The sequence below is a fragment of the Aquarana catesbeiana genome, linkage group LG11 (genome assembly GCF_042186555.1).
Source record: "Aquarana catesbeiana isolate 2022-GZ linkage group LG11, ASM4218655v1, whole genome shotgun sequence".
Classification (NCBI taxonomy): domain Eukaryota; kingdom Metazoa; phylum Chordata; class Amphibia; order Anura; family Ranidae; genus Aquarana; species Aquarana catesbeiana.
Window position 1 is genome coordinate 275,056,894 of NC_133334.1, and position 24,387 is coordinate 275,081,280.

At 45.2% G+C, this 24,387-nt stretch overlaps 1 protein-coding gene across 2 annotated transcripts in view; it reads right to left on the reverse strand.

Moving 5' to 3' along the window:
- Positions 1 to 1,911: 1,911 nt before the first annotated feature.
- The window catches only part of PMFBP1 (polyamine modulated factor 1 binding protein 1), a 75,865-nt gene continuing 53,389 nt past the window's right edge, over positions 1,912 to 24,387 (reverse strand). For both annotated transcript variants that reach the window (XM_073605865.1, XM_073605864.1), the window contains exons 27-40: positions 22,802 to 23,048; positions 21,019 to 21,208; positions 20,791 to 20,944; positions 16,160 to 16,327; positions 15,916 to 16,083; positions 14,029 to 14,196; positions 9,290 to 9,457; positions 7,817 to 7,984; positions 7,030 to 7,092; positions 6,805 to 6,914; positions 6,594 to 6,668; positions 5,058 to 5,151; positions 4,173 to 4,225; positions 1,912 to 4,103 (exon numbers count right to left, since the gene is read on the reverse strand). In XM_073605865.1, the coding sequence (XP_073461966.1) occupies positions 4,031 to 4,103; positions 4,173 to 4,225; positions 5,058 to 5,151; positions 6,594 to 6,668; positions 6,805 to 6,914; positions 7,030 to 7,092; positions 7,817 to 7,984; positions 9,290 to 9,457; positions 14,029 to 14,196; positions 15,916 to 16,083; positions 16,160 to 16,327; positions 20,791 to 20,944; positions 21,019 to 21,208; positions 22,802 to 23,048 (1,899 nt within the window). In that variant the 3' untranslated portion in view covers positions 1,912 to 4,030. The remainder of the gene's footprint in view (positions 4,104 to 4,172; positions 4,226 to 5,057; positions 5,152 to 6,593; positions 6,669 to 6,804; positions 6,915 to 7,029; positions 7,093 to 7,816; positions 7,985 to 9,289; positions 9,458 to 14,028; positions 14,197 to 15,915; positions 16,084 to 16,159; positions 16,328 to 20,790; positions 20,945 to 21,018; positions 21,209 to 22,801; positions 23,049 to 24,387) is intronic.

A 24,387-nucleotide genomic window follows, 5' to 3' on the forward strand; every position in this document is an offset into this window, starting at 1 on the left:
CCTGTAGCTTGTTAGTTCTCAGAGACTGATGGCAGAATGAACAGAACCAATAGCAATCTGAGGAGTTTCCAATATTAATTTATTACAAAATAATATAAATATATTAAAATGATTTACAACTGATTTATAAATATATAAAAAAAACACAGTGCAATGATTGATTGTGCCCGCAGCATTGGACAGGTAAATTCACAGCATTATACGATTATACTGCTTATTGTGTTTATGGTGGGGGCTGGGTCCGACTTCACCCAAAACTCATCGGTGTATATATCAGATTGTAGTCAGACTAATTAATGTTCTGTTTTCTGAGATTCCCGTGGTGATAAAATCCCGGCTGTCATTCACTTGTATTTCGAAGTCTCAGCCCTGGAACAAGCTTATTGAAGAGAAGTTCAGACTGTACTGGCTGTAAACTAGTTCCAGATGACTTCATTATTAGGTAGTAAAGCCGGGCTTAGGACGACTTCTCAGCAACTTCAGAAGGTAAGTCTGCAATGGTTGTGCAATATTTCTGTTTTCGGAAAGCTGATGGATTTTGTGAGATCCGAATAAATACATTACCAGGTTCTGCATTTCTAAGAAAGTTAAGCAGCTACAGTTACTGGTAACTCCTGATTAGTGGGGGGTACAGAATTGTGGGGTCACCAACAGCAGCATGGGAGAATGTTGGCTGGGCTGTTACACACCCCCCCCCCCCCCCCCCCCCAGACATTGGAAACGTTCTATGAAAGAGGACTTGACCTGGCACCATACTTGTGCCAGTCTTTTAACTGATCCTTGCAGCCTTGTTGAGCTCTTTGGATCCTTGCCCAGTCCCTCAACCTTTACCCCACATAGAGACCTTCCCTGGTGCTAAGCCCCACCTTCTCCTATAGAACTGATGGTGAACCTTGGCACCCCAGATGTTTTGGAACTACATTTCCCATGATGCTCATGCGCTCTGCAATGTAGTTGAGCATCACGGGAAATGTAGTTCCAAAACATCTGGGGTGCCAAGGTTCCCCATCACTGTCCTATAGTATACTTACCAGAGCTCCTCTCTTGTCCACTGTAATGCCCCGTACACGTGATCGGACTTTCCGACAACAAAACCGTGGAATTTTGTTCGAAGGTTGTTGGCTCCAACTTATCTTGCATACACGCAGTCACACAAATGTTGGCCAACAATTACGAACGTAGTGACGTACAAGACGCACGTGATTTCTCCATTCCGACTCGTACTTGATTCCGAGCATACGTGGACTTTTGTACGACGGACTTGTGTACACACGATCGGAAAGTCCGACAACAAACATTTGTGGGCGGAAAATTTGAGAACCTGCTAGCCAACATTTGTTGGCGGAAAGTCCGACAACAAATGTCCGATGGAGCGTACACACGGTCGGACTTACCGCCAACACGCTCACATCCAACATTTCCTGTCGGAAAATCGGATCGTTTGTACGGGGCATAAGTCTTAAAGCAGGGAAAGACAGGAAGCGCCACCTGAGTGTAGTATTAGTGTAAACAATTGAATTGTCAAGATACAAAACACTCACAGGAGGTTTAAAAACATCTGAAGTCGGGTGTCACTCGGGTCTCTCCTAACGTCCTTGCACTGTATCCACGGGCTGTAGAGGTGAAGGAAGGTCTGTAGTCCATCCTGTGGCCACCAGGAAGTCCAATGAATCCAGCGTGGAACGCACGGTAATGACATCACCAGATCTGGGGAGACGGCCCGGAACACTGCACAGGATTGGCTATGCGCTCGGCCCATCAGCTCCTTCTACTCGCCAGTGGATACAGTGCGAGGATGTTAGGAGAGACCTGAGTGACGCCCAACTACAGAGGAGTATTTTTTTTTTAAACCTATATCCTGTGAGTGTTTTGTATCTTGACAATTAAATTGTTTACACTAATACTACACTCAGGTGGCGCTCCCTGTCTTTCCCTCCTTTGCTTCATTCCAGAGTGCTGGCTTTCTCTGAGGGTAGCTGCCACCATTAATTTATTATATGGACTCTAAGTTCAAGTTTTAGTAGTACTGCTTATGGACTACAATATTGTCTGTTCCGAATGTGCCTCATTACTATTATTTTACACTTTACTGTATCCAATGTGAGTCTTAAAGAAGTTGTAAAGGCAGAAGGTGTATTTTATGCATTAAGATAAAAAACCTTCTGTGTGTAGCTCCCCCCCCCCCCCAATTACCTACCCGAGCTCCTTCTCGCTCCAGCAATGTCCACAATCCCCTCAGCCATCCAGTAGGCTTCCTGATTGGCTGAGACAAAGCAGCGGCGCTATTGGCTCCCGTGGCTGTCAAAGTTAGTCAGCCAATCAGCGGAGGGAGGGGGCGGGCCAGGTTGGGGCTCCGTGTCTGAATGGATACACGGAGCTTTGACTCGGCTTGGGTGACAACCTCTAGTAAGCTGCTGGCTGAGGAACACTCAAAGGAGCAGCAAAAAGGGACCCGAGAAGAGGAGGATCAGGGCTGCTCTTTGCAAAACCAACTGCACAGAGGAGGGAAGTATAACATGTTTGTTATTTAAAAAAAAAAAAGAAAGCGAGCCTTTACAATCACTTTAAGCCCTGCACACACAGGCTGAATGTCGGGAGGCATTGGCCAGTTCAATAGAACTGGCCGACATTTGGCCCACGTGTACTGCAGCCGATGCGGCATGACTGAAACAGGTTGCCCCAGCGCCCCCCGATCAGCGCTCTCAGCCAATGACTAAGAGCGCTGACTGGAGTGTTCTGGGGGGGCATCCCCCTGTCAGAACACAATAAAACAACAGGGGAAATTGCCCTAAAAATGTCTGGAACTTGTAACATGTTCCCGAAGGTGAACCGATCTTTAAAGCCCTGTATGGAGCCCAGGTCTAAAATCCAATGGGCTCTATAGAGACACATGGACTGAATTGCAGAAGAACATGGATACTTTGCAGGTGCCACATGTGCCCGTGCTTCGCACCACTGTTACTTTAGGAACTCTTTAAATCAGGACAGGAGGACAGGTTCACTTTACGTAGGAACACCACTTTGACATGGTCCAGTGTAGGACCTCAGGTTAGTACTGATAAATTAGGAACACCAGTTCTTCTTTGAGGAATGAGCCATAAAAAGGAACTAGTTACAATGGGCCAGATATTGGTTCTGCTAATAAAATGGCTGCCTCCTGGGTGACCGGAGTTCTACTTCCTCACCAGAACCGGTCAGTAACTAACTAACCTTAATACCTGGGTAGTATTACCCTAATTTACACTGAACTAATAGATGAGAGTAGAAGGTGTTTTCTGAGTGAGTGGGCTCCTCTGTACACCATACAATAGGCACGGTGTTCGGTACAGGCTCGTTTTCTAGTGACAGGTTCTCTTTACTATATGTGACTTCCATGCATTGTACAAAGTAGCAATAGAAAGGGAAGGGTATTTACTGCTCATAGAGATCAATGAGGTGTCAGCATTTCATATTCTATTTCAGGTACTTATATAGCGTCGTCAATTTACGCAGCGCTTTACATATACATTTTACATTCACATCAGTCCCTACCCTCAAGGAGCTTACAATCTAAGGTCCCTAACTCACATTCATACATACTAGGGACAATTTAGACAGGATCCAATTAACCTACCAGCATGTCTTTGGAGTGTGGGAGGAAACCGGAGTACCCGGAGGAAACCCACGCAGGCACAGGGAGAACATGCAAACTCCAGGCAGGTAGTGTCGTGGTTGGGATTCGAACCAGCGACCCTTCTTACTGCTAGGCGAGAGTGCTACCACTACACCACTGTGCCGCCCGCTAATATATTGTGCAGCTGTGGACACCACCAACACAACCAATCCCTGTCTGACAGCTTGTACAAGATTATCACATTTAAGAGTCCTCAGGTTTATAGAGATTCTCTTTGTTCTGAGATTTGTTTGGGGTCCCCGGGGTCTTAGCACCTGTGTGGTCTGTAAAGTGATCAAGTAAAAGCAGCTTCTATACATTTAGTGTCATTGTGCTCTCTGTGGTGACTGGCATCTAGGAAGTAGATAGGCCTTGGCATCATGAGCCTCCACGTGGCTTTGTCCTGAGGTTGCCAGCGCTGGTGAATACTCTTCTGGCAGAGCGCAGAGACCTGCGGAGAGATTAGTCAGTGATTTGCACCCAGAGACATAGAAAGGGCTGGTATGGATCTTGTACTCACCCCGGGTCCTCCGAGGGATGATGGAGTTCCAAGTCTGACTGCCGCAGTGATAGCTGAAATAAGATGAAGCGGGTCAGTATCTGGGCGAAAGGTCATTTAATCTGTCTCTCCCTTATCCTGTCCCACATCTCACCGCGGCGCGCCCATGTCTCTCCATTACCCTGTCCCACATCTCACCGCGGCGCGCCCATGTCTCTCCATTACCCTGTCCCACATCTCACCGCGGCGCGCCCATGTCTCTCCCTTATCCTGTCCCACATCTCACCGCGGCGCGCCCATGTCTCTCCCCTACCCTGTCTTACATCTCACCTCGGCGCGCCCATGTCTCTCCCCTACCCTGTCCCACATCTCACCGCGGCGCACCCATGTCTCTCCCCTACCCTGTCCCACATCTCACCTCGGCGCACCCATGTCTCTCCCCTACCCTGTCCCACATCTCACCTCGGTGCGCCCATGTCTCTCCATTACCCTGTCCCTTTCTCCCCTATCCTGTCCCACATCTCGCCTCGTAGCCCCAATGTCTTTTTCCCCTACCCTGTCCCACATCTCGCCTCGTAGCGCCAATGTCTCTCCTTTACCCTGTCCCACATCTCACCTCGGCGCGCCCATGTCTCTCCATTACCCTGTCCCACATCTCGCCTCGTAGCGCTCATGTCTCTCCCCTACCCTGCCCCACATCTCGCTTCGTAGTGCCCATGTCTCTCCTTTACCCTGTCCCACATCTCACCTCATAGCGCCCATTTATGTCTCCCCTACCCTGTCTTGAGGCGCCCATGTCACTGTCCCTTACCCTGTCCCACATCTCACCTTGAGGCGCCCATGTCACTTTCCCTTACCCACATTTCACCTTGTAGCGCTCATGTCTCTCCCTTACCCACATCTCACCTTGTAGCGCTCATGCTCTATGCGCCTCTCATCTTCTAGGCTCCTCAGATGTCTGTTCTCTCTCTGCAGCTGTTCACACACCTCCTGCATGTGACTGGGCAGTAAACAGACATTAAAGAGTAAGGCTCAGGCAATCGACTGTGTGTTACTACACATATTAGTTATACAGTACATTTAATGTTTGTAGGAAATAGAATTTTCCAGGGAGCATAAAAATCCTTTCCTTTAAATCCATTGAGGAACACAGGAAGTCTTTTGTCTTTGGGTTATACTGCCACCTCCAGGAAGATTGGACACTGGCAAGCAGCTAACATACCCCAACATGAACAGGAGAACTGGGGATGGGCCTGCAAAGGAAGTTCTCCTCGTGGGACGATAAACCATAGACCACAAACTGGTCCCAACAAAAGCAGGGTTAACAAGGCGAAGGAGCTTGTCTCGAAGAACTGAACAATAGAGATTGATAAGAGGGAAGACAAGAGCCACCCAGGTTAGAGAAGGCCCCAAGCCTCAACTCATCTGATCCCATAAGGTTCAAGAGAAAAAGGGGTGTGTTCCTGTAAGAACTGTCATGAAGGACAAACAGCCAAGGCAAGAACTACCAGTGAACAACCCTGAGGATGACTAGGTCAGAAGAACCTCCAAGGAGTGGTAGGTTCCTCAACACCTAGAAAAAAACAGGATTTGATTCAACATCAGCATAGGCAAATGGAGGGTAAGGTACATGGGAGCTTCCTTACCAGGATTAAGCAAGGGATAGAAGGTACAGTGCCTTGAAAAAGTATTCATACCCCTTGACATTTTCCACATTTTGTCATAGTACAACCAAAAATGTAAATGTATTTTATTAGAATTTTACGTGATAGACCAACACATAATTGTGAGTCTTCTAGTCATTCCACAGATTTTCAATGGGGTTTAAGTCTGGGCTCTGACTAGGCCCTGCAAGGACATTCCCCGCCTTCTCCTCCAACCACTGTGTGCTCATTGTTGCTGTGTGCTTTGAGTCATTGTCATGTTTAGAATGTAAACTTTCTTCCCATTGACAACTTTCTGGCAGACGGCAGCAGATTTTCATCAAGAATTTGAGGAAGAGACACATCTGTGTTCCTGATTAGCAGGAATCACAGATCTCTTTATCTGGTCGCTGACAGAACCACGGTCTGCCTTGTTTACATAGTACTGTCTCTCCAGAGAATGATCGCGGGTGGCTGGCGGCTGTCCGACCTGCTGATCGGCTTCTGCTGTGTCCAATCACAGAGGGAGCGTGGCTCTGGCGGCGTGCATGCGCGTGCCCCAGAGCCGATGGAGGATACCCTGTACAGGTATGTGATTTCACGCTAAAGGGCTGCCCTGCCGAAGTACATGTACATGGGGCGGTTCTTAAGCAGTTTAAAACTAAGTTTATCTGATAGGAGGAAATGGAGCAAAAGTACCCATAATAACCACCCTCTATATATTCCCTACAGAAAAGTAAACTTTGTTCCAGACAACAAAGGAAATTCTCATATAGGACAGATGGGGTCGGATACTCACTCTTTTTCTGTAGAGAGTTGCTGGATCAGCTTACTCTGATCCCGGATCTTCTCCCCCAGAGATTTGTTGGTTTCCCTGTCACAGAGGAAGACAGCGATCGTAAATATGAGAATATGAAGAGCGTGGGTGCTGATAACAGCGGCTCTAGGTGACTTTTCCTTTGGAAGAACTATAAATTCCAGCTAATTCATCCATTTAAAAGAAAACGTACTTTTGTTCACCGACCCAATCATTGACATTAGAGACGACCAGTTCACTTTCGCGGTGCAGCCGCCGGCAGTCTTCTCGTGACGCTTCCAGGGAGCTCCGCAGAGTCTCCAGCTAAAAACAAGTGCAGAAAACAGAACTCGGAATCATCCAACACACACATTCAAAGGGCACCTATCACTGTATTTATTTTTAAGAAGGTCAGAATGAACACGACGTGCGCACATACCTCACTGGTGGCCGCGTTGTACTTCACCTTTAGCTGGTTCATGGTGTTCTGCAGATCATCCCTCTGTAGAAAGAAGAAATCAGGTCTATAAAAGAGGTTATGGTGCATTTATCATGTCCTAGAGCAGGGGTATGCAATTAGCGGACCTCCAGCTGTTGCAAAACTACAAGTCCCATCATGCCTCTGCCTCTGGGTGTCATGCTTGTGGCTAGTAGTCTTGCTACGCCTCATGGGACTTGTAGTTCTGCAACAGCTGGAGGTCCGCTAATTGCATATCCCTGACCTAGAGCAACTCTGTAGGTCATGTTTTTAAAAAAAATGCAGTCGCTGTAATTTTCTGTAAAAATGCAATATGGCCACCTGGAGGCGCTCTGTACACAAGATGGTATACAGAGCGCCCCCCAGAAATGTCATTTCCTGCTTGTGTGCACGAAGATAAAAATTAGATTTTGGCATCCCCTGCAACAAAAATGTAAATTTTTGGCGAGATACTCCCAAAGGGAAATCACGTCTAAAGGGATGCAGGCCCAGCAGCTCTCCTTATTAGAGCCCTATGTGTGCAGCAGCTGATTGATCATTTCAAAAACCACTCCCATGCAGATTCAATGACCACATAGACACAGAGAAACAACACAGCTATTTCTCAAGAATAATGAAAAGATCGGAATCTGCAACAAAGCTTGTTACAATCCCTGCAATGTACAGAGATCAGCCAGAGGGGGGAGGGGTTTGTTTCTCAACAAAAGTGGAGTTACCCTTTAAGGGATGAGCAGTTCTTGATTGTTACCTCTTTGCCTTCTGTTTTCAGCTTCTCCATCAATACTGCAAGCTGTTCCTGGAGTTGCCTGACGTCATCTTCTCTTTGTTTGAGTTTGTGCGCATGCTCCTGGTGCAACCTCTGCCAGTGCTTCAGCTGATTATTCATCTCTCGAGCGCGGCTCTCGCTTGCCTCTACCTATTACACAGCGACAGTAAATCAGTAAATAATTCTCACATCCAAGTGTGTAAATGAACAAATTATAAAAAAAAAAAACTACAGTGCATTTCCTTTTTACACATTAAAGGGGTTGTAAACCTTTTTTTTGTTGTATTGAAATAACAAACATGCCTATACTTCCCTGCTCTGTGTAATCGTTTTGCACAGAGCAGCCCCCGATCTTCTTCTTCTGGGGTCCCCCCGCCAGCGCTCCAGGCTCCTCCTCTTCAAAATTATTGGACAGAGAAGTATGACATTTTATTTCAGGTACTTATATAGCACAATCAATTTACACAGCACTTCACACATGTATTATACATTCAGTCCCCGCCCTCAAGGAGCTTACAATCTTTAAGGGGTTGTACCCTCGAGGTTTTTCACCTAAATCATTCTATGCATTAAGGTGAAAAACCTTCTGTGATGCAGCAGCCCCCCCAGAGCCCCCCCGTTTACTTACCTGAAGCCGGTCTTTCCAGCTCCTCCCACTGTCTCGGGTCCTCGGGCTATAGATTGATAGCAGCACAGCCATTGGCTCCCGCTACTGTCAATCAAATCCAATGATGTGGAAGCCGGGGGGGCGGAGCCGAGTCGAGCCGAGTATTGACACAGACAGCAGGACACGGGAGCACGCCCGCACGAGTGTCCCGAGGGAGAGCGTCTCTCCAATGGGGCACTCGAGAAAAGGAGGAGCCAGGAGCGCCGCTGAGGGACCCCAGAAGAGGAGGATCGGGGCCACTCCGTGCAAAACCAACTGCACAGAGGAGGCAAGTATGACATGTTGGTTTAAAAAAAAAAGAACCTTTAGATATCCCTACCTCGCATTCATACATACACATAATAGGGCCAATTTAGACAGAAGCCAATAGACCTACATACCAGAATGTCTTCGGAGTGTGGGAGGAAACCCACGCAGGCGCAGGGAGAACATGCAAACTCCATGCAGGTAGCGCCATGGTTGGGATTTTAACAGATGACACTAGAGATGCTAGGCGGAAGTGCTAACCACTTAGCCACTGTGCTGCCATGTTTAAAAAAAATCCTATAGAATCCCTTTACATAGGAGGTGGTAACTAAATATTGCAATAGAAAGACATGGATGGAGACAGAGCAAGACGGACTGAGCCCACTGCACAGAGGAGAGACAACAGACAAAAACACAGAATCAAATGCAGCATAAAAGCGGAAACCTTGCACAGCAGGTGGTTTCCGGGGTAAGGAAATATTGATGCCACCTTGGAAAGGCTCGGTTCCCTCCAGAAAACACCGTCTACCCCGCCCACTTACCTCTTTCTCCTTCTGCTTGTGAAGCTCATGTACAGCGCTCATCTCTGCGCTCAGCCTGCGGATTCGCTCTTCCTGAGCCATACATTCCCTTTCCAGCTCCGCCTTCCTGTGTTGGCACCTCTGCAGCTCATTCTTCACAGCAGCCAGCTCTCTGTTCTTGTCACTGAGCTGCAGAGAAAAAAAAACGTTCCATTATGACACAATCTAAAAAAAAAAATATTTACCACATTTGTGCTGCTGTAAAGGTGGCCTTGATCCTAACTTTACTTCATGTGTTATAGAGGAGCATTTCAGAATTATGATTACAGCTTTACTGCAAGGAAGACGGGCAACAAGATACTTAAAGCAGAACTCCAGCTTTTCCTCCCCAGAAACAATAGATGCATCGTGAATGTAAATGAATACAAACCCAGCGTCAGTTTGTGTGTAACTTACCTTCTTCAGCTGTATACAGCAGATTTCTGTGTCTGTGAGGTCACTCCTCCTCCTGGCTGAATTTCAAAGTTCTCTGACTTCCTATTTCCTTCCTTTTCCATTTCTGAAACTACATCTCCCATGATTCTTTGAGCCTCTGAAATTTCAGGGTTAGCTATGGGAGTCACATGTACCAGCCGTGGGCGGGTCCCAGTGTCACTGTGGGTATTTCTGGGCCTTCATGTGGGTGGTGAAAGGTGTAAAATGTGTCATACCTCCTCCTGTGTCATTACTGGCTTGCAGTCTACAGAGGACAAGGGTGGTAGGGGAAAACTCCTCTGCTATCACTGGAAGTGGAAAAAACAATGTACAGGACAACTTGTCAGGGCTGGGCTCAGCCCTTCCTTCTCTGAGCTGGCCGCTCAGCTGTCGGCTAATTGCCATCTCCTATCTCTCCACAGTTACTCAGCTGTTGATGATATCCTGCTCGTCAGTCCTGCCTACTTAAGCCTTCCAGTCCAGAGGAGCTCTGCCTTCGCCTTAGTCAACATCACAGAAACTTCTCTTCTGCGATCCTGTTCAAGACTTGCTTTGCTGACATCCCTTCTGGCTCCGGATCCTGCTTGCTGTTCCACTACATTGATCCCTGACTTCTGGCTTGGCTGACTATCCATTCTGGTTACTGAACTTTGGCTATGCTTTGACTACTTTGGCCGTAGGCGTCCTGTCCAGAGGGGAGGTGGACAACCTCCCCTCTCCCCCACCCTGTGCCTGCTCAACATCATCACCACAGCTGCACGTTTATGCACTTCCATCTTCTCAAGATTCTATTGATCCCTCTAAAGCTGCGGGCTCTGAATCTTCACTTTATGATGACCTTAAACATTTATTTTCTATTTGCAATGAGGCCAGTTTTCTGCATTGCAATAAAGTGTTGATTCTACTAAAGGACTTTTTAGTCCTTCTGTGGCCAAAACGGACGGGAACCTTTACTCAATAAGGACTCCTCCATAGCTCTGATACACGCTAGAGATCAATGTTGTACCAATGCAATTTCCATTCATTATTTGACAGCCTGCATACCACAAATCATACCTAAACTCCTGAGGAAGCTCCAAATGAGCAAAACATGTTGAGTGGTAGTTACTGAGTGTTATTCTTCCCACCAATTATGTTGTTGGATGTGGATATTAGGAGACTTTTTAACCAATTTTTGTATTGTTATGTAATTGTATAAATAAATAAATTTCTATTTTTTTTATATACATGTCTTTCTACTCTATTTACTTCATCAATTTCAGCACCTTAAAAGTCCCTGGGTTTTTTTTACCCCTTTTCCCTCTTTTTACCAATGTGTCACAAAAAAAATAAACATACTAAAAATAAAAAAGCAATAATAAAGGTGTGCACAAGGTGGCAGTGTAAACCACACATGCAAATAAACTCTTCAAATAACAGATTCCTTACAATCAAGCAAATAACAAAATGATTTGCACAACAAACCAGATGACATGTATACCAAACGTGAGTGATTAGTCAATCGGTGCTCATCAAGCTGATCGACATAAACCCTGATGAAGTCACGTGACTGTGACGATACGCGTCGGGATTGGCTGACAGGCACACCGGAAGTGACGTGGGAACGAGTTCGGCAAGTGTTTTAGTGTTAGGGTAGTATTATATACTACCCTATATGGGCATTCCCCTTCTTCCCTCTACATTCCCCTCCTCCTCTGGGAGAGATTGAGATCACATTATAGAGGAATCACCGTCCACCACCCAGCATTGATTCTTGGGACAATGAGAGGAAGACCCTGAAAGCAAATCGAGATTTTTTTTAAACCACCAGCTATTTATATAAAGACCCCCAGAAGATATTGCAACCACTGGTTTCTCTATGCTGTTACCTTACAGCAGTAAGGCGAGAGGCCACTTCACGCAGAGATGTCATTGCATGGAATGAAGAGACACATCAGTTTGCACGGTTAAGTTTGTAGCACTACACTTTACTGTTTTTCACCTTAATCTCAAGACTGCCTCAGAGACTTGTTACTTGTCACACCTTCACTTCACTGTTGACTTCATCAGGCTTGACTGTTGACTTCACTGTTGACTTAATTAGGATTTACGTTGATCAGCTTGATGAGCACCGATTGACTAAGCACCCACGTTTGTTATACATATCATCTGGTTTGTTGTGCAAATTATTTGTTATTTGCTTGATTGTACAGAATCTGTTATTTGAAGAGTTTATTTGCACTTTTGGTTTACACTGCCACCTTGTGCACGCCTTTATTATTGCTTTTTTTTATTTTTAGTATGTTTATTATTTTGTGACACATTTTCTCTTTCCCCAAAAGGTCACCTTTAATCATTTTGAAAGCACAAAGTACAACAGTTGGAGGTGTTTTGATGTATGATGGGAGTTCAGCTTTAAAGATAACCTGGCCTCAGATGATACACAGAGATGAAACAAATCTCCCTACACAAGTTTTAATTGTATATCTGCTGTCTTGAGCTTGATATGCTGTTTAGAAAGAGCAAGTCCTGTTAGAATTTTCTCTTCCTGATTCACCTGTGGGTGTGGATTCTTTGCTTACACTGGAAGACAGCTGATTGGAGGAAAGGCACCCCCCCCCCCCCTCACCATAGGCAGAGACTTTCAGAGCTGTGCTGTGAATAGACAAGCTCTCTGCTAATCTATTTATAGCACCCATATATCACAGTTGATGGAGAACTTGTCAGAAGTTATCATACTGATAACAGAAGAACGGAGCAGGAGAAAGCCACGGGACTCAGAGCTTTGGAGAGAGAGATAAGAAAACACTGCAGATATATGTGCACAGCTTGAATTTCATAAATCGGGTTTACATCCACTTTAAGATCAGAGATGAACCTATGGCCATAAGTCCTGTCACTCAGGAGGCTAGCCCTGGTGCTTAACACATCTTGCTCTGTTTGGTTTACATTGATATGCTTTGAGATTTAAAGTGTTCGTATAGGATAAAGGTTTTTTACCTTAATACATTCCCTGCCTTTTAGGTGCAGCTGCCAACCCCCATCCCCCCAAATACCTGAGCCTGATCTCGGTCCAGTGCCGTGGCCAAGAGCAGCAGCGTTGCTCTCTCTTCCCCTCCTTACCTGATTCAGTGAGAGCAGCAGGATCCATGATGGGGGGGGGGCGGATCTGAGCCACATTGTGTGTGTGTCAATAGATGCACACAGTGGCAGCTTGGGATCGAGCCTGCACGAGTACCCCCTCCCCTAGCAAGCGGCATGCTAGTGGTGTCACTCGAAGGCAGCAGTAGCCAGGAGCACTGGCGGGGGACCCGAGAAGAGGAGGATCGGGCTGCTCTCTTTAAAATCATTGCACAGAGCAGGTAAATATAACATGTTTGTTATTTAAAAAAAAAAAAAAGATCCTTTACAGGATCTTTAAAGCGCAGTTCCACCCAAAAATGGAACTTCCGATTTTCGGAATCCCCCCTCCCCCTCCGGTGTCACATTTGGCACATTTCATGGGGAAGCAAATACCTGTCTAATACAGGCATTTTGCTTCCACTTCCGGGCATAGATACCTGCGCCACCCGCGGGTATCTAAGCCACTCCCCCCCTCCCTCCGCTGTCTTCTGGGAGACAAACGGGTCCCAGGAGACAGCAGGGACCAGTGGGAACGCGCAGCACGAGTTGCGCGTGCGCAGTAGGGAGCCAGGAAGTGAAGCTGAAGATGGCGAAAGCAGCCCCCGAGAGACGGGGGACAGATCGGCTTCAGGTGCCAACATCGCGGGGGCCCTGAACAGGTGAGTGTCCATATTTTAAAAGTCAGCAGCTGCAGTATTTGTAGTTGCTGACTTAAAATAAAAAAAAATAAAAAAATCGGCGGAACTCCGCTTTAAGACCCCTTTCACACTGAAGCGATTTTCAGGCGTTTTAGCGCTAGAAATAGCACCTGTAAAGCGCTTGAAAACTGCCTCCCATGCATTTCAGTGTGACTTTTCACACTGGGACGGTGCGCTTGCGGGACTTTAGAAAAAGTCCTGCAAGCAGTATCTTTGGGGCGGTTTGGGAGAGCTGTATTTAGCGCTCCCAAAACACCCTGCCCATTGAAATGAATGGGCAGCACTTCCAAAGGGCCTGAAAAGTGCTTTGAGGCGCTGCAAAACGGGCGCTTTTAACACCTTCTTTGGGGTTAAAAGCACCCCTCTAGCAGCCGAAAAGCACCACTTAAACAGCGTTAAAGTGCCGCAAAAACGAGCGGTGCTTTAGTGTGCAAGGGGTCTAAAGATACTGGAACAGGCCCTTATGCACTGAGCATCATGCATTACCTGCTCTCTGGCTTCGCGCTGGGCGGCCTGTGTAGCAGTCAGCTGGTTTTTCAGTTCCTGCAAACACTCTTGCGCAGTGTTCAATTCCTGGCTCCGCCCTCTCACGGTTTTCTGCACTGCCTCCTCCTCCGATCGCAGTCGTATCAGAGAATCCTCAAGACGCTTTGACTGCAGGAAAAAAAGCACATCCATTAGAATGATCAGAAAGGAAAACATGAAGCGGAGTGGCTGCAGCTGATAAGATACATGGATAGGAGACATCAGCTTATTAGGGAGGATTATGCCTGTAGCTGAAATATGAAATGGTCAAAAGTAGATCACTGTTGAAGCTGTGGCCAAAAACGGCAAGCAGAGGACAAAGGATTAATTGACCGTATTGCCTTTATGCGCTCGACAGCTGATTTTTTTTCCCCATTACTGATCTACCATGGCCTGTTCCACGCTGTGTGGAGGTGGCAATCATGGTAGAGAAGGAAGACTACGCTTCTTCATAGTATAGTTTCCCTGATGACTGGAAATCTGATGACTGGGGATCTGATGACTGGTGTGAGAATATTCAAGAAGCAGTAAGATAAGTGTAGGAAGCACAGAGCCACACAATGAATAAACCAGAAGCAGGGAGTTCCTTGCACTGCAGGGCCTCAGGTACAGCTTCCTCTCCAGCAAGGAGAACAGTGAGCCACACAGCAGTGTCATCACTAAATCTCATTCCAAATCTTAGCTGACCAGCACTCAGAGGTAGCAGTGCCTTATGTTATCTAATCCTGCAAATGTACAGTAATGAGGCTGTAGGCACAGGGTGTGCACTGCCATGTTTCACAGGAGAAATTCAAGAAAAAAAAAAAAAAAAAGGTAATTTTTTTAGTCTTTTTATTTCTCCATGTTCCCTATCAGTTAGCAAAATGTCACTTTTTAAAGTGGAACTTCAGTCATTTTTTCATCTTTCCATCTATTAAATCTTCTGCCCTTGTTGTTGTTTCAACCTTGGATAGTAAAACATTTTTTTTCTGCCAGTAAATCCCTTATACAGCCCACTTCCTGTTTCTTGTCTGGTCATTAGCCTAGACTTTTGACATCATGCACAGCTCTCTCACTCTTGTGAGAGTTTGCCAGGAAGGGAAGGGGGATGAGTCAGAAGAGGGCCAATGAGAGCTGCAGAGCTGGAAGTGTGCCTCTGTTTGTATCCAGGAAGTGAACAGGCAGCAGCTTCAGCTGCCCACAGTTAAAATGGTTGCAGCCAGACTCAGTGGAGGGAGATTTCCTGCAGCATATTTGGCAAAGTACAGAATCACAGTATATGTAAAGTAATATGCAAAGTGGTTGGAGGGAAGCTTTGGAATGGCAAAGATGTTTTTATTACAAATTATGTGAGCGGAGTGCAGTTCCTCTTTAAGTTTAGGCCGGCTTTAAACGACCACTAAACCTAAAATGGACAGTTAAAGCATTATGTGAAGGGGTTACCAATAACATTCACACCTACTGGGACTACCAACTCATCCTGATCATAAGCAATATTTTAGTTATACAAGTTCTCATGATAAGGGATCCCCTGGGGGCAGGTGCCCAAGTGATAATGGGGGCTGTCATTATCCTATACACAGTTTCCTGTACAGGCTGGGCAACTTGTGATTTTAACACAAAATTCAGCTTTGCCAAGCCAATCTTGACTTCAGATACCAGTAGGGGCACTATCCAAGTTTTATGCTTTCCCTGAACCTGTGTGGGTTGTTTGAGTTGTGTCAAATCAGATTGGATTTAGACTATGTTCAGATATGTCTGATTGAATGAATGTGGTAGGGTCAGACCCTGGGAGCTCCTTCATGGGTTGGAAGTGAGGTTTATGATGTACTCCCTAAAGTTCATCATGATGGGACTACATGCACTCACCTCCTGGTTCTGGCTCTGGATCTTCCTCTGGGCTTGTTGCAGAGCGTTCTTGGTCAATTCTAGGTGAGATGTGCTGTCTCTGGCCTCCTCCTGAGCAGACTGGTATCTTCTCTCCAGCTGTGTGTAGCTGCTTTGCAAGGTTTGTAGTGCTCTGTCTCTCTCTGCAAGCTGCAAGAACACATAGAAATGAAAACTCAGTCGTCCTGCTGTTACAAAGCCGTCGTTTTATAGTGGCGGCACTCACTAGGCGGTCCGAGTGTTTGACCCTCAGGCTCAGCTCCTCCACCTCTCTCTGCATTGTATTCTCTCGCTCTTTGGCCTTGTGATGTTGTCTTTGGAGTTCCTCATGTCGGCTCTGCTGCTGCTCCAGCTCTGACCTGAGAGACTGCTGACTTGTGTTATGTTCCTGGAGCTGAAAGACACAGATATCAATGTACAATGGCCTTGTCATGTCAATATATACATATAATGTGTGTGTATGTGTGTATATATATATATATATATATATATATACACACATTTTAAGAGGGAAGTTTCAGGAAAAACTTTGAAGCAAAATAAGGGTTAGTGCCCATCTGCAGCCTCACCATTGCCATAAATGCAGCCTGATCAATGCCCATCTGCAGCCTCACCGTTGCCATTAATGCAGCAGCCTCACCATTGCCATCAGTGCAGCCTGATTGATGCCCATCTGCAGCCCAGAGTGGACAGGGAGGGGGCGGGACGAGCGCCGATAGATTACATACAGTGAGAATCTATGATAGACACAACAGTGGTCCAATGTCGGCCCAGGAGACGGGACCTCCTATTACAGAGGCCGTAATAGGAAGAGTAAACAGGAGATTCTCACTGTATGTAATCTGGCGGCGCTTGTCCCGCCCCCCTCCCTGTCCCCTCCGAGGCAGCTAAAATTGAAGTATTGGCGTATAACACGCACACGCTATTTGCACCCGATAGTCATGGTGAAAAAGTGAGTGTTCTATGCCAATAAATACAGTATTATATATATGTTTATTATTATTTATTTATTTTTTTTGTTTTTGTTTCACCATCTGTGAATCTGCAGCCCTTTAGTACCCAGAGATAATTGATGTCTAGGTGCTCAGGACAAATTTAGCAGAAGCAGCATGCTTTGATTAACTTGACAATAATGTTATGAATAATTTGCAAACCATTTTTTTTAAAGGTCATATAAGGATTTTATTTGGTACACTGTGTTAATAGAAACCCTGCCCTGATTTATTATTGTAGGCTGACCAATTTGCAAAAAAAAAAACTTTGTGTTTCTTTTTTAATATGCATTTTTTAATACTGTAATTGTATTTGACATTTACAGTATTAAAAAGACTGACAATGCCACCTTCAAGCTGCAGTGCCATCTGCAGGTTTTTATTATAAGTAAAGCCTCCAGCTTGCATGTGATCAAAATGTCAAAGCTGGATGAGTTTATACTGCCTATTATGGGGAAAAAAAAAAAACCAACAGCAATTGGCTGGAAACGTTCACCCTATTCAACAACTCCTTCCCTCAGGCAGTCCTGGTAGTTGCGAAGGCAACGTTTCCCATTGCCACCATAAATGAGAAGATCCCACAAGACTCCTCTGTAAGGCTCGATTCACACCTATGCATGTTGCTTTTGAGCGTTTTTGGAGGTTTTTTTTTCATGCTTGCCGCGTTTTTGAGCCGCGTTTTTGCCGCGTTTTTGCGGCGTTTTTGCCGTGATTTTGCCGCGTTTTGCGTTTTTTTTTTTTTTTCATTTTTTTTTACAGTCTTACAAAAAAATTACAAAAAAAAAAAAAAAAAAAAACGGCAAAAACGCACCAAAAACGCATCAAAAACGCATCAAAAACGCTGCAAAAAAGGTGCACTTGCGTTTTTGATGCTTGTCCATTGAAAACCATTACATGCAAAACGCTGCATTTTGCATGAGAAAAAGTCCCCGACCCTTTCCAAAAACGCGGAGATACAAAAAAGCATTGATGTGAACATGTTCCATAGGAACCCATGTTAAAAAATTCCCGTGCATTTCTGCAAAATGCAAAATGCATCAAAAAACGCGCTAGTGTGAATGGGGCCTTAGGATCTTTAGGTTGCCAAGGCATTGGATTGCTTTTGATGCAAATGAGGATTGGAGCTGAACCTTCATTTGACCAAAATCTTTTCTAGATGAATGCAACTAGAAAAATAGATTAGAACAGCTGGAGTTCCGAAGCTATTGTCTGCCAAATAAATCCCTTTTTTAATGTGATTTTTCCCATTTCAATCAGGGTGGAGTTGATTTAAATCACTAGTAAAAAGGCTTGTTTTAAATCAACTCGATTTAAATCATAATTTTTAACCACTTCAGCCCCGGAAGGATTTACCCCCTTCCTGGCCAGAGCACTTTTTTTTGTGATTCGGCACTGCGTCGCTTTAACTGACAATTGCGCAGTCGTGCGACGTTGCACCCAAACAAAATTGACGTCCTTTTTTTTCCCACAAATAGAGCTTTCTGTTGGTGGTATTTTATCACCTCTGCGGTTTTTATTTTTTGCGCTATAAACAAAAAAAGAGCAATAATTTTGAAAAAAAAAAAAAAGTTTTTTTTTACTTTTTGCTATAATAAATATCCCCCAAAAATATATAAAAAAACTAATTTCTTCCTCAGTTATGTATTCTTCTACATATTTTTGTAAAAAAAAAAAAAAAAAAAAATCGCAATAAGCGTATATTGATTGGTTTGCGTAAAGTTATAGCGTCTACAAACTAGGGGATAGATTTATGGCATTTTTATTTTTTTTTATTAGTAATGGCGGTGATCTGCGATTTTTATCGTGACTGCGACATTGCGGCGGACACAATCGGACACTTTTGGGACCAGTGACATTTATACAGTGCTATAAAAATGCACTGATTACTGTGTAAATGACACTGGCAGGGAAGGGGTTAAACACTATGGGGCGATCAAGGGGTTAAGTGTGTTCCCTCACTGTGTTCTAACTGTAGGGGGGTGGGATCACTAGAACATGACAGAGATCACTGCTCCCGATCACTGGGAGCAGTAGATCTCTGTCATGTTGCTAGGCAGAACAGGGAAATGCCATGTTTACATAGGTATCTCCCCGTTCTGCCTCTCCGTGTCACGATCGCGGGCCACCGGTAAACATCGAGTCCGCGGGACTCACAGGCACACGCGTGCCCTCTAGCCTGCGATTTAAAGGGGACGTACAGGTGCACCCATTTGCGCAGCCGCCGCCATTGTGCCGACGCACATTGTCGTGCGCTGGTCGGCAAGTGGTTAAAGAGCAACTGTCATCTCTGTTCCGCAGCGGCTCCTCCTCTGACCCGCTGTTGGCTCCTCTTCTAACCTGCTGTTGGCTCCTCCTCTAACCCGCTGTTGGCTCACTGACAGTCCCATTCACTTTAATGGGAAGGCTGTTGATGCGGCGGTGAAACAAGAAGGTGAGGGACGTGGCGGCAGCAGGTGAGTGGACGCCCGCTAACAGGCGCTGCCATGATGGATCTGAAATGACAGGTTCTCTTTAAAGGGGTTGTAAAGGTAAAAATTTTTTCACCTTAATGCATTCTATGCATTAAGGTGAAAAAACTTTTGACAGTACCGCCGCCCCCAGCCCCCCCGTTTTACTTACCTGACGCCTCGAATCTTCGCTCCTCGTCCTCGGCAGCTTCATTGCAGCTCAGCCTGGTCGCTGATTGGCTGCAGTGGATGGATTGAAAGCAGCGCAGCCATTGGCTCGCGCTGCTGTCAATCACATCCGATGACGCGGCGCGCCGGGGGGCGGGGCCGAGTGATACAGCGAGCGGCTATAGCCGCCGGCTGTATCACGGGAGCGCGCCCGCAAGCACTCACCTCCGTGCGAGGGAGCTCGCATGAAGGTGGTAAATGCTTGCGGGGAGGAGCTGAAACAGCCGCCGAGGGACCCCAGAAGACCAGGTTCGGGGCCACTCTGTGCAGAACGAGCTGCACAGTGAAGGTAAGTATAACATGTTTGTTATTTTTAAAAAAAAAAAAAAACACCTTTACAACCCCTTTAAATGTAAGGACTTCTTCTTGCTGGTAATTAGAATCTTTAATATTTGTAAACAAAATAAAGGTTTCCTATTTAGAATAATAAGCTGTCAGGTTAGTAAATATTCTTAAATCAGGTCTCTTTTATGGCCTGCTGCCATTTTGCTCCTCAAGGGAGGAATAAAGAAGCACTTCAAGCTATGTGCAGAAATATCACAAGGTTTATAAGCTGCTTAGAAGGTTTCACTTTTATTTTTACTGCTTGCCCTTCCTCCTCACACTTAATACACTGGTACAGATGCATTTCCTTTCAAACAATCATACAGTTTGTAGTGTATGTAGATTTGCAAAACAATGGGATAAAGGAATATTCCTGAACTTTGTTTTATCTCATGGTTACTGTGAAATTGTGCGAATGCATCAATGCAGTGCATGTTATATCAGCTTGCAGAGCTTGGATTTATTGAATGAGTTTAAATATTCTGCAATATTGCAGAAAATATAGCCTCATGCTACATAACTAAGATCTATTTCATGCTGAATAAACTAAATTATTAATGTATCTTAAATAGAAAACTATCGTTAAATAGATTTTTACTCCCAATGCATTTTAAATTAAATAAATTTGATAAAAATAAAAAAAAATCAGATTTAAATAAAAAAAAAAAATCAGATTTAAAAAAAAAAAAAAAAAATCAGATTTAAATGAAAAATCATCATCATTTTTATCCACCCTGATTTCAATAAAACCATATGACTATACACAAAGTACCTGTATATGGAGGCATTCTTTTGGATAAAAAGAAAATGGGGGAGAAGTTGGATGAGAAGTATCTTATTTCTTTGGTTGGACCTTAGTGCATTACCTGTTTCTGCAGAGCGATGCGTTGCTCCTGGTCACTGGTCTGCTCCAGCTGTAGTTTGCTCAGTGAATGCTGCAATCTCAGGGCTTCCTGGGACGATGACTGGTGTCTCTTTTTCGCCTCATTCAGCTCCAGTTTCAGGCGTTCCACCAGTGTCCTATTCACACACATGAGATTCAGTGGAGGAGGCACAGAACATGGATTACTGCAGGTGACAGACAAGTACAATACCTGCATTGTTCCAGCTCCTCGTCACTGGCAATCACTCGCTCCCTCAGTGTGCGCATTTCGCTTTCCAACTTGCGTAGGTGTTGCTCCTGTCTCACCACCTCAGCTACGCGATCGCTCAGCTGCTCCTGGGTGCTCTGGAGGGCGCTCTCCACCAAAAGAGTTTTCTCCTCCTGTCCCGCCAATGTCTGCACTGGTCACAAGAGCATGCACAGTTATTTTTACAGAGCACCACTCACATTGGATCCTGTAGACCTAAGGGGCCCATAGCAGTGGTGGCCTGTGCATTGTGCAACACCACCGCCGCCGCCCTCCCTATCAATGCGCCCGGCCCCATTCAGGACGCCGGGCACATGGATTCTTATGGCGGGGATGGGGGGGTGGTGATTTTTGAAGCACATGATTAAAGCCAGAGGCTCTAATAGGCTTCAAAAAAGGGTGGGCTCGGAGCGCAGAGCACTGCGTCCTAATCCCACATGGTTGTGTGACTATAGCAAATTAATTTTCGCTATTTTCACACTAAATCTTTTCCCCGCCAATCAGGAAGCAGGTGTGAGACCTGTTTCCCGAATGGCCAAAATGTCAGGTGATCCTATCTGATGCCTGACATGGAGCCAGGGAGGAAGCTGCTGGAGCCAGAGAGGAAGCCCGCCAGCCTGGAGCCCCTGCCTGGACCCCACACCAGCTAGCCTGGAGCTGCTGCCTGGAACCCGCACTAGGGTTGCCACTTCATCCCTTTAATCCAGGACAGATATTAATTACTGAGGCTGATTTAATACAGATAAGGCACCAAGTGAGTTTAATTACCACCCTAATCAGCCACCTGTGTAATTAATGTGTGTCCTGAATTAAAGGGATGATGTGGCAACCCTACCCCGCACCCGCTAGCCTGGAGCCGCTGCCTGGACCCCGCACCTGCTAGCCTGGAGTCGCTGCCTGGACCCCACACCCGCTAGCCTGGAGCCGCTGCCTGGACCCCGCACCTGCTAGCCTGGAGTCGCTGCCTGGACCCCACACCCGCTAGCCTGGAGCCGCTGCCTGGACCCCGCACCTGCTAGCCTGGAGCCGCTGCCTGGACCCCGCACCTGCTAGCCTGGAGCGGCTGCCCGGACCCCGCACCCGCTAGCTTGGAGCGGCTGCCCGGACCCCGCACCCGCTAGCTTGGAGCTTCTGCTGGGTTAGCTAAATATACGGGCAGGGCCAGTGGCACGCAGTCTAAAAGAACTGTGGGCTATGAAAATTGTAGTCAACTCTTAGTAATGTAGCCATATAGTACAGCTACGCAAGGGTGATAAAAAAGTATGAATGTGAATACAGATTTCTTGAAAGGCAGATCACTACCTACATAGTACCTACAGGTATATCTGAACTCAAAAAAGAAAACATTGTGCCTAAGCGGCAACCAGCCTTTTGTCTTGTATCCCTCCTCATAAATTATTAGTACACTTCCTAGTATGTGGGGGTGCCTAGGCACTCCTGTGAATAAAGTGGCTCATTGTTCTATATCCGCAGGGAGATCATCTAAGATATTGCTGCCTCTGACTGATAGACTTATGATTTGGTGTGGTCACTCCGGTGCTGCTCATCGTTCTCCTTGCTGGAGAGGAAGTTGTACCTGAGGACCTGCAGTGTAACATCACCCTGCTTCATTTGTTCTGTGAATCTGTACTTCCTCCACCTCTCTTGTTGCTACTTAAATATTCTCCCACCAGTCATCAGATCACCAGTCATCAGGGGGGGGGGGGCTGCTGTTACACAAATATCTGTGCTTCTGGTGGGGACTTACCTGCCTCCTGGTGGAGTTTGTAGGTCTCTTGCAGCTCCTTCTTTAGCTCCTGCATTTCTGTCCTCAGGGCAGTATTCTCCTTGTCTCTCTGCTCACAATCCCTCTGTGTACTCTGCACTCTCCTCTCCATTCCCCGGGCAGACTCCTGGTGGCGCTCGATCTCTTGACTCAGTGATTTCAGGGTGCTGCGAGCTTGAAGAAGATCGGCTTCTGACTGACGCAGGAGAGTGTCACGCTTATGGATTGCCTGAAGGATGTGCGGAATGTCAATTTACATATATGGGGGGGACGGGGGGGACGACCATGTGACGCTCTGGACTTTCCTTAATCTCTTCGATTTGCACTCATCTCATTTTGCATGACATTTACTCTGCTCTTGACAGATACAATATTTAGCAGGAATTGGACAATATCATTAAAGGAATCTGAAACCTCCTTGCTTCATACAAAACTGTTCATACTTTAAGCTGAACTCTAGGTAAACAGCTAAATACACTGAGATGTGTGCAAACCTGATCACCAACTACAAGAAACGTCTGACCTCTGTGATCACCAACAAGGGATTCTCCACCAACTACTAAGTCATGTTGTGCTTGGGGACCAAATATTTATTTTCCTCACTGTGTGTGTATATATAATATATATATATAGAGATGGATATATAGATAGATATATATAGATGTAGATATATCTATCTACATATATATATTTTATTAGATAGATAGATAGATAGATAGATAGATAGATAGATAGATAGATAGATAGATATATATATATTTAATATCTACATATATATATATATATATATATATATATATATATATATATATATATATATATATATATATATATATATATAATAAATAATAAACTTCAGGTGGGTTACCCTCTTCTCTTTAATCCTGTCCGGTCAAGACACCGTCAAGGTGGACTCCCAACTTTCCACCATAAATGGATAAGAAAAACGTGGATCGATGCTTGATGCAAAAAGTGTCCTTTACTGAAATTTTTCAAATATATAGTACATGCAAGCTTGCATGTACTATATATCTGAAAAATTTCAGTAAAGGACACTTTTTGCATCAAGCATCGATCCACGTTTTTCTTATATATATATATATATATATATATATATATATATATATATATATATATATATGTATATATATATATATATATGTATATATTATATATAGATATATCTCTATATCTCTATCTATCTATCTATATACACGAAAAATCCAGAGGATTGCTGCACTTAAAAGTATATTGAACCAATCTGTTCAGAATATTACATGCTATAAGCATGTAATACTTTGTTTGAACAGATTGGTTCAATAAAATTTCAAGTGCAGCAATCCTCTGGATTTTTCTTGTATATATGGTCGGTGGGAGGACCAGATTGCATTGCACTGACTATGAACCGGGTGCTGCTTTCCCCAACTATGGTGAATATATACTGTTAATCCACCTGCCTAAGGATTTGTATTTCTGTCCATCCAGTCGTGGGACTTAAACAGCTCTGCCACACAGCACAGTCCCATATGCTATGGCAGAAGACCTGATTTTTCCATGCTGCAGGTAAG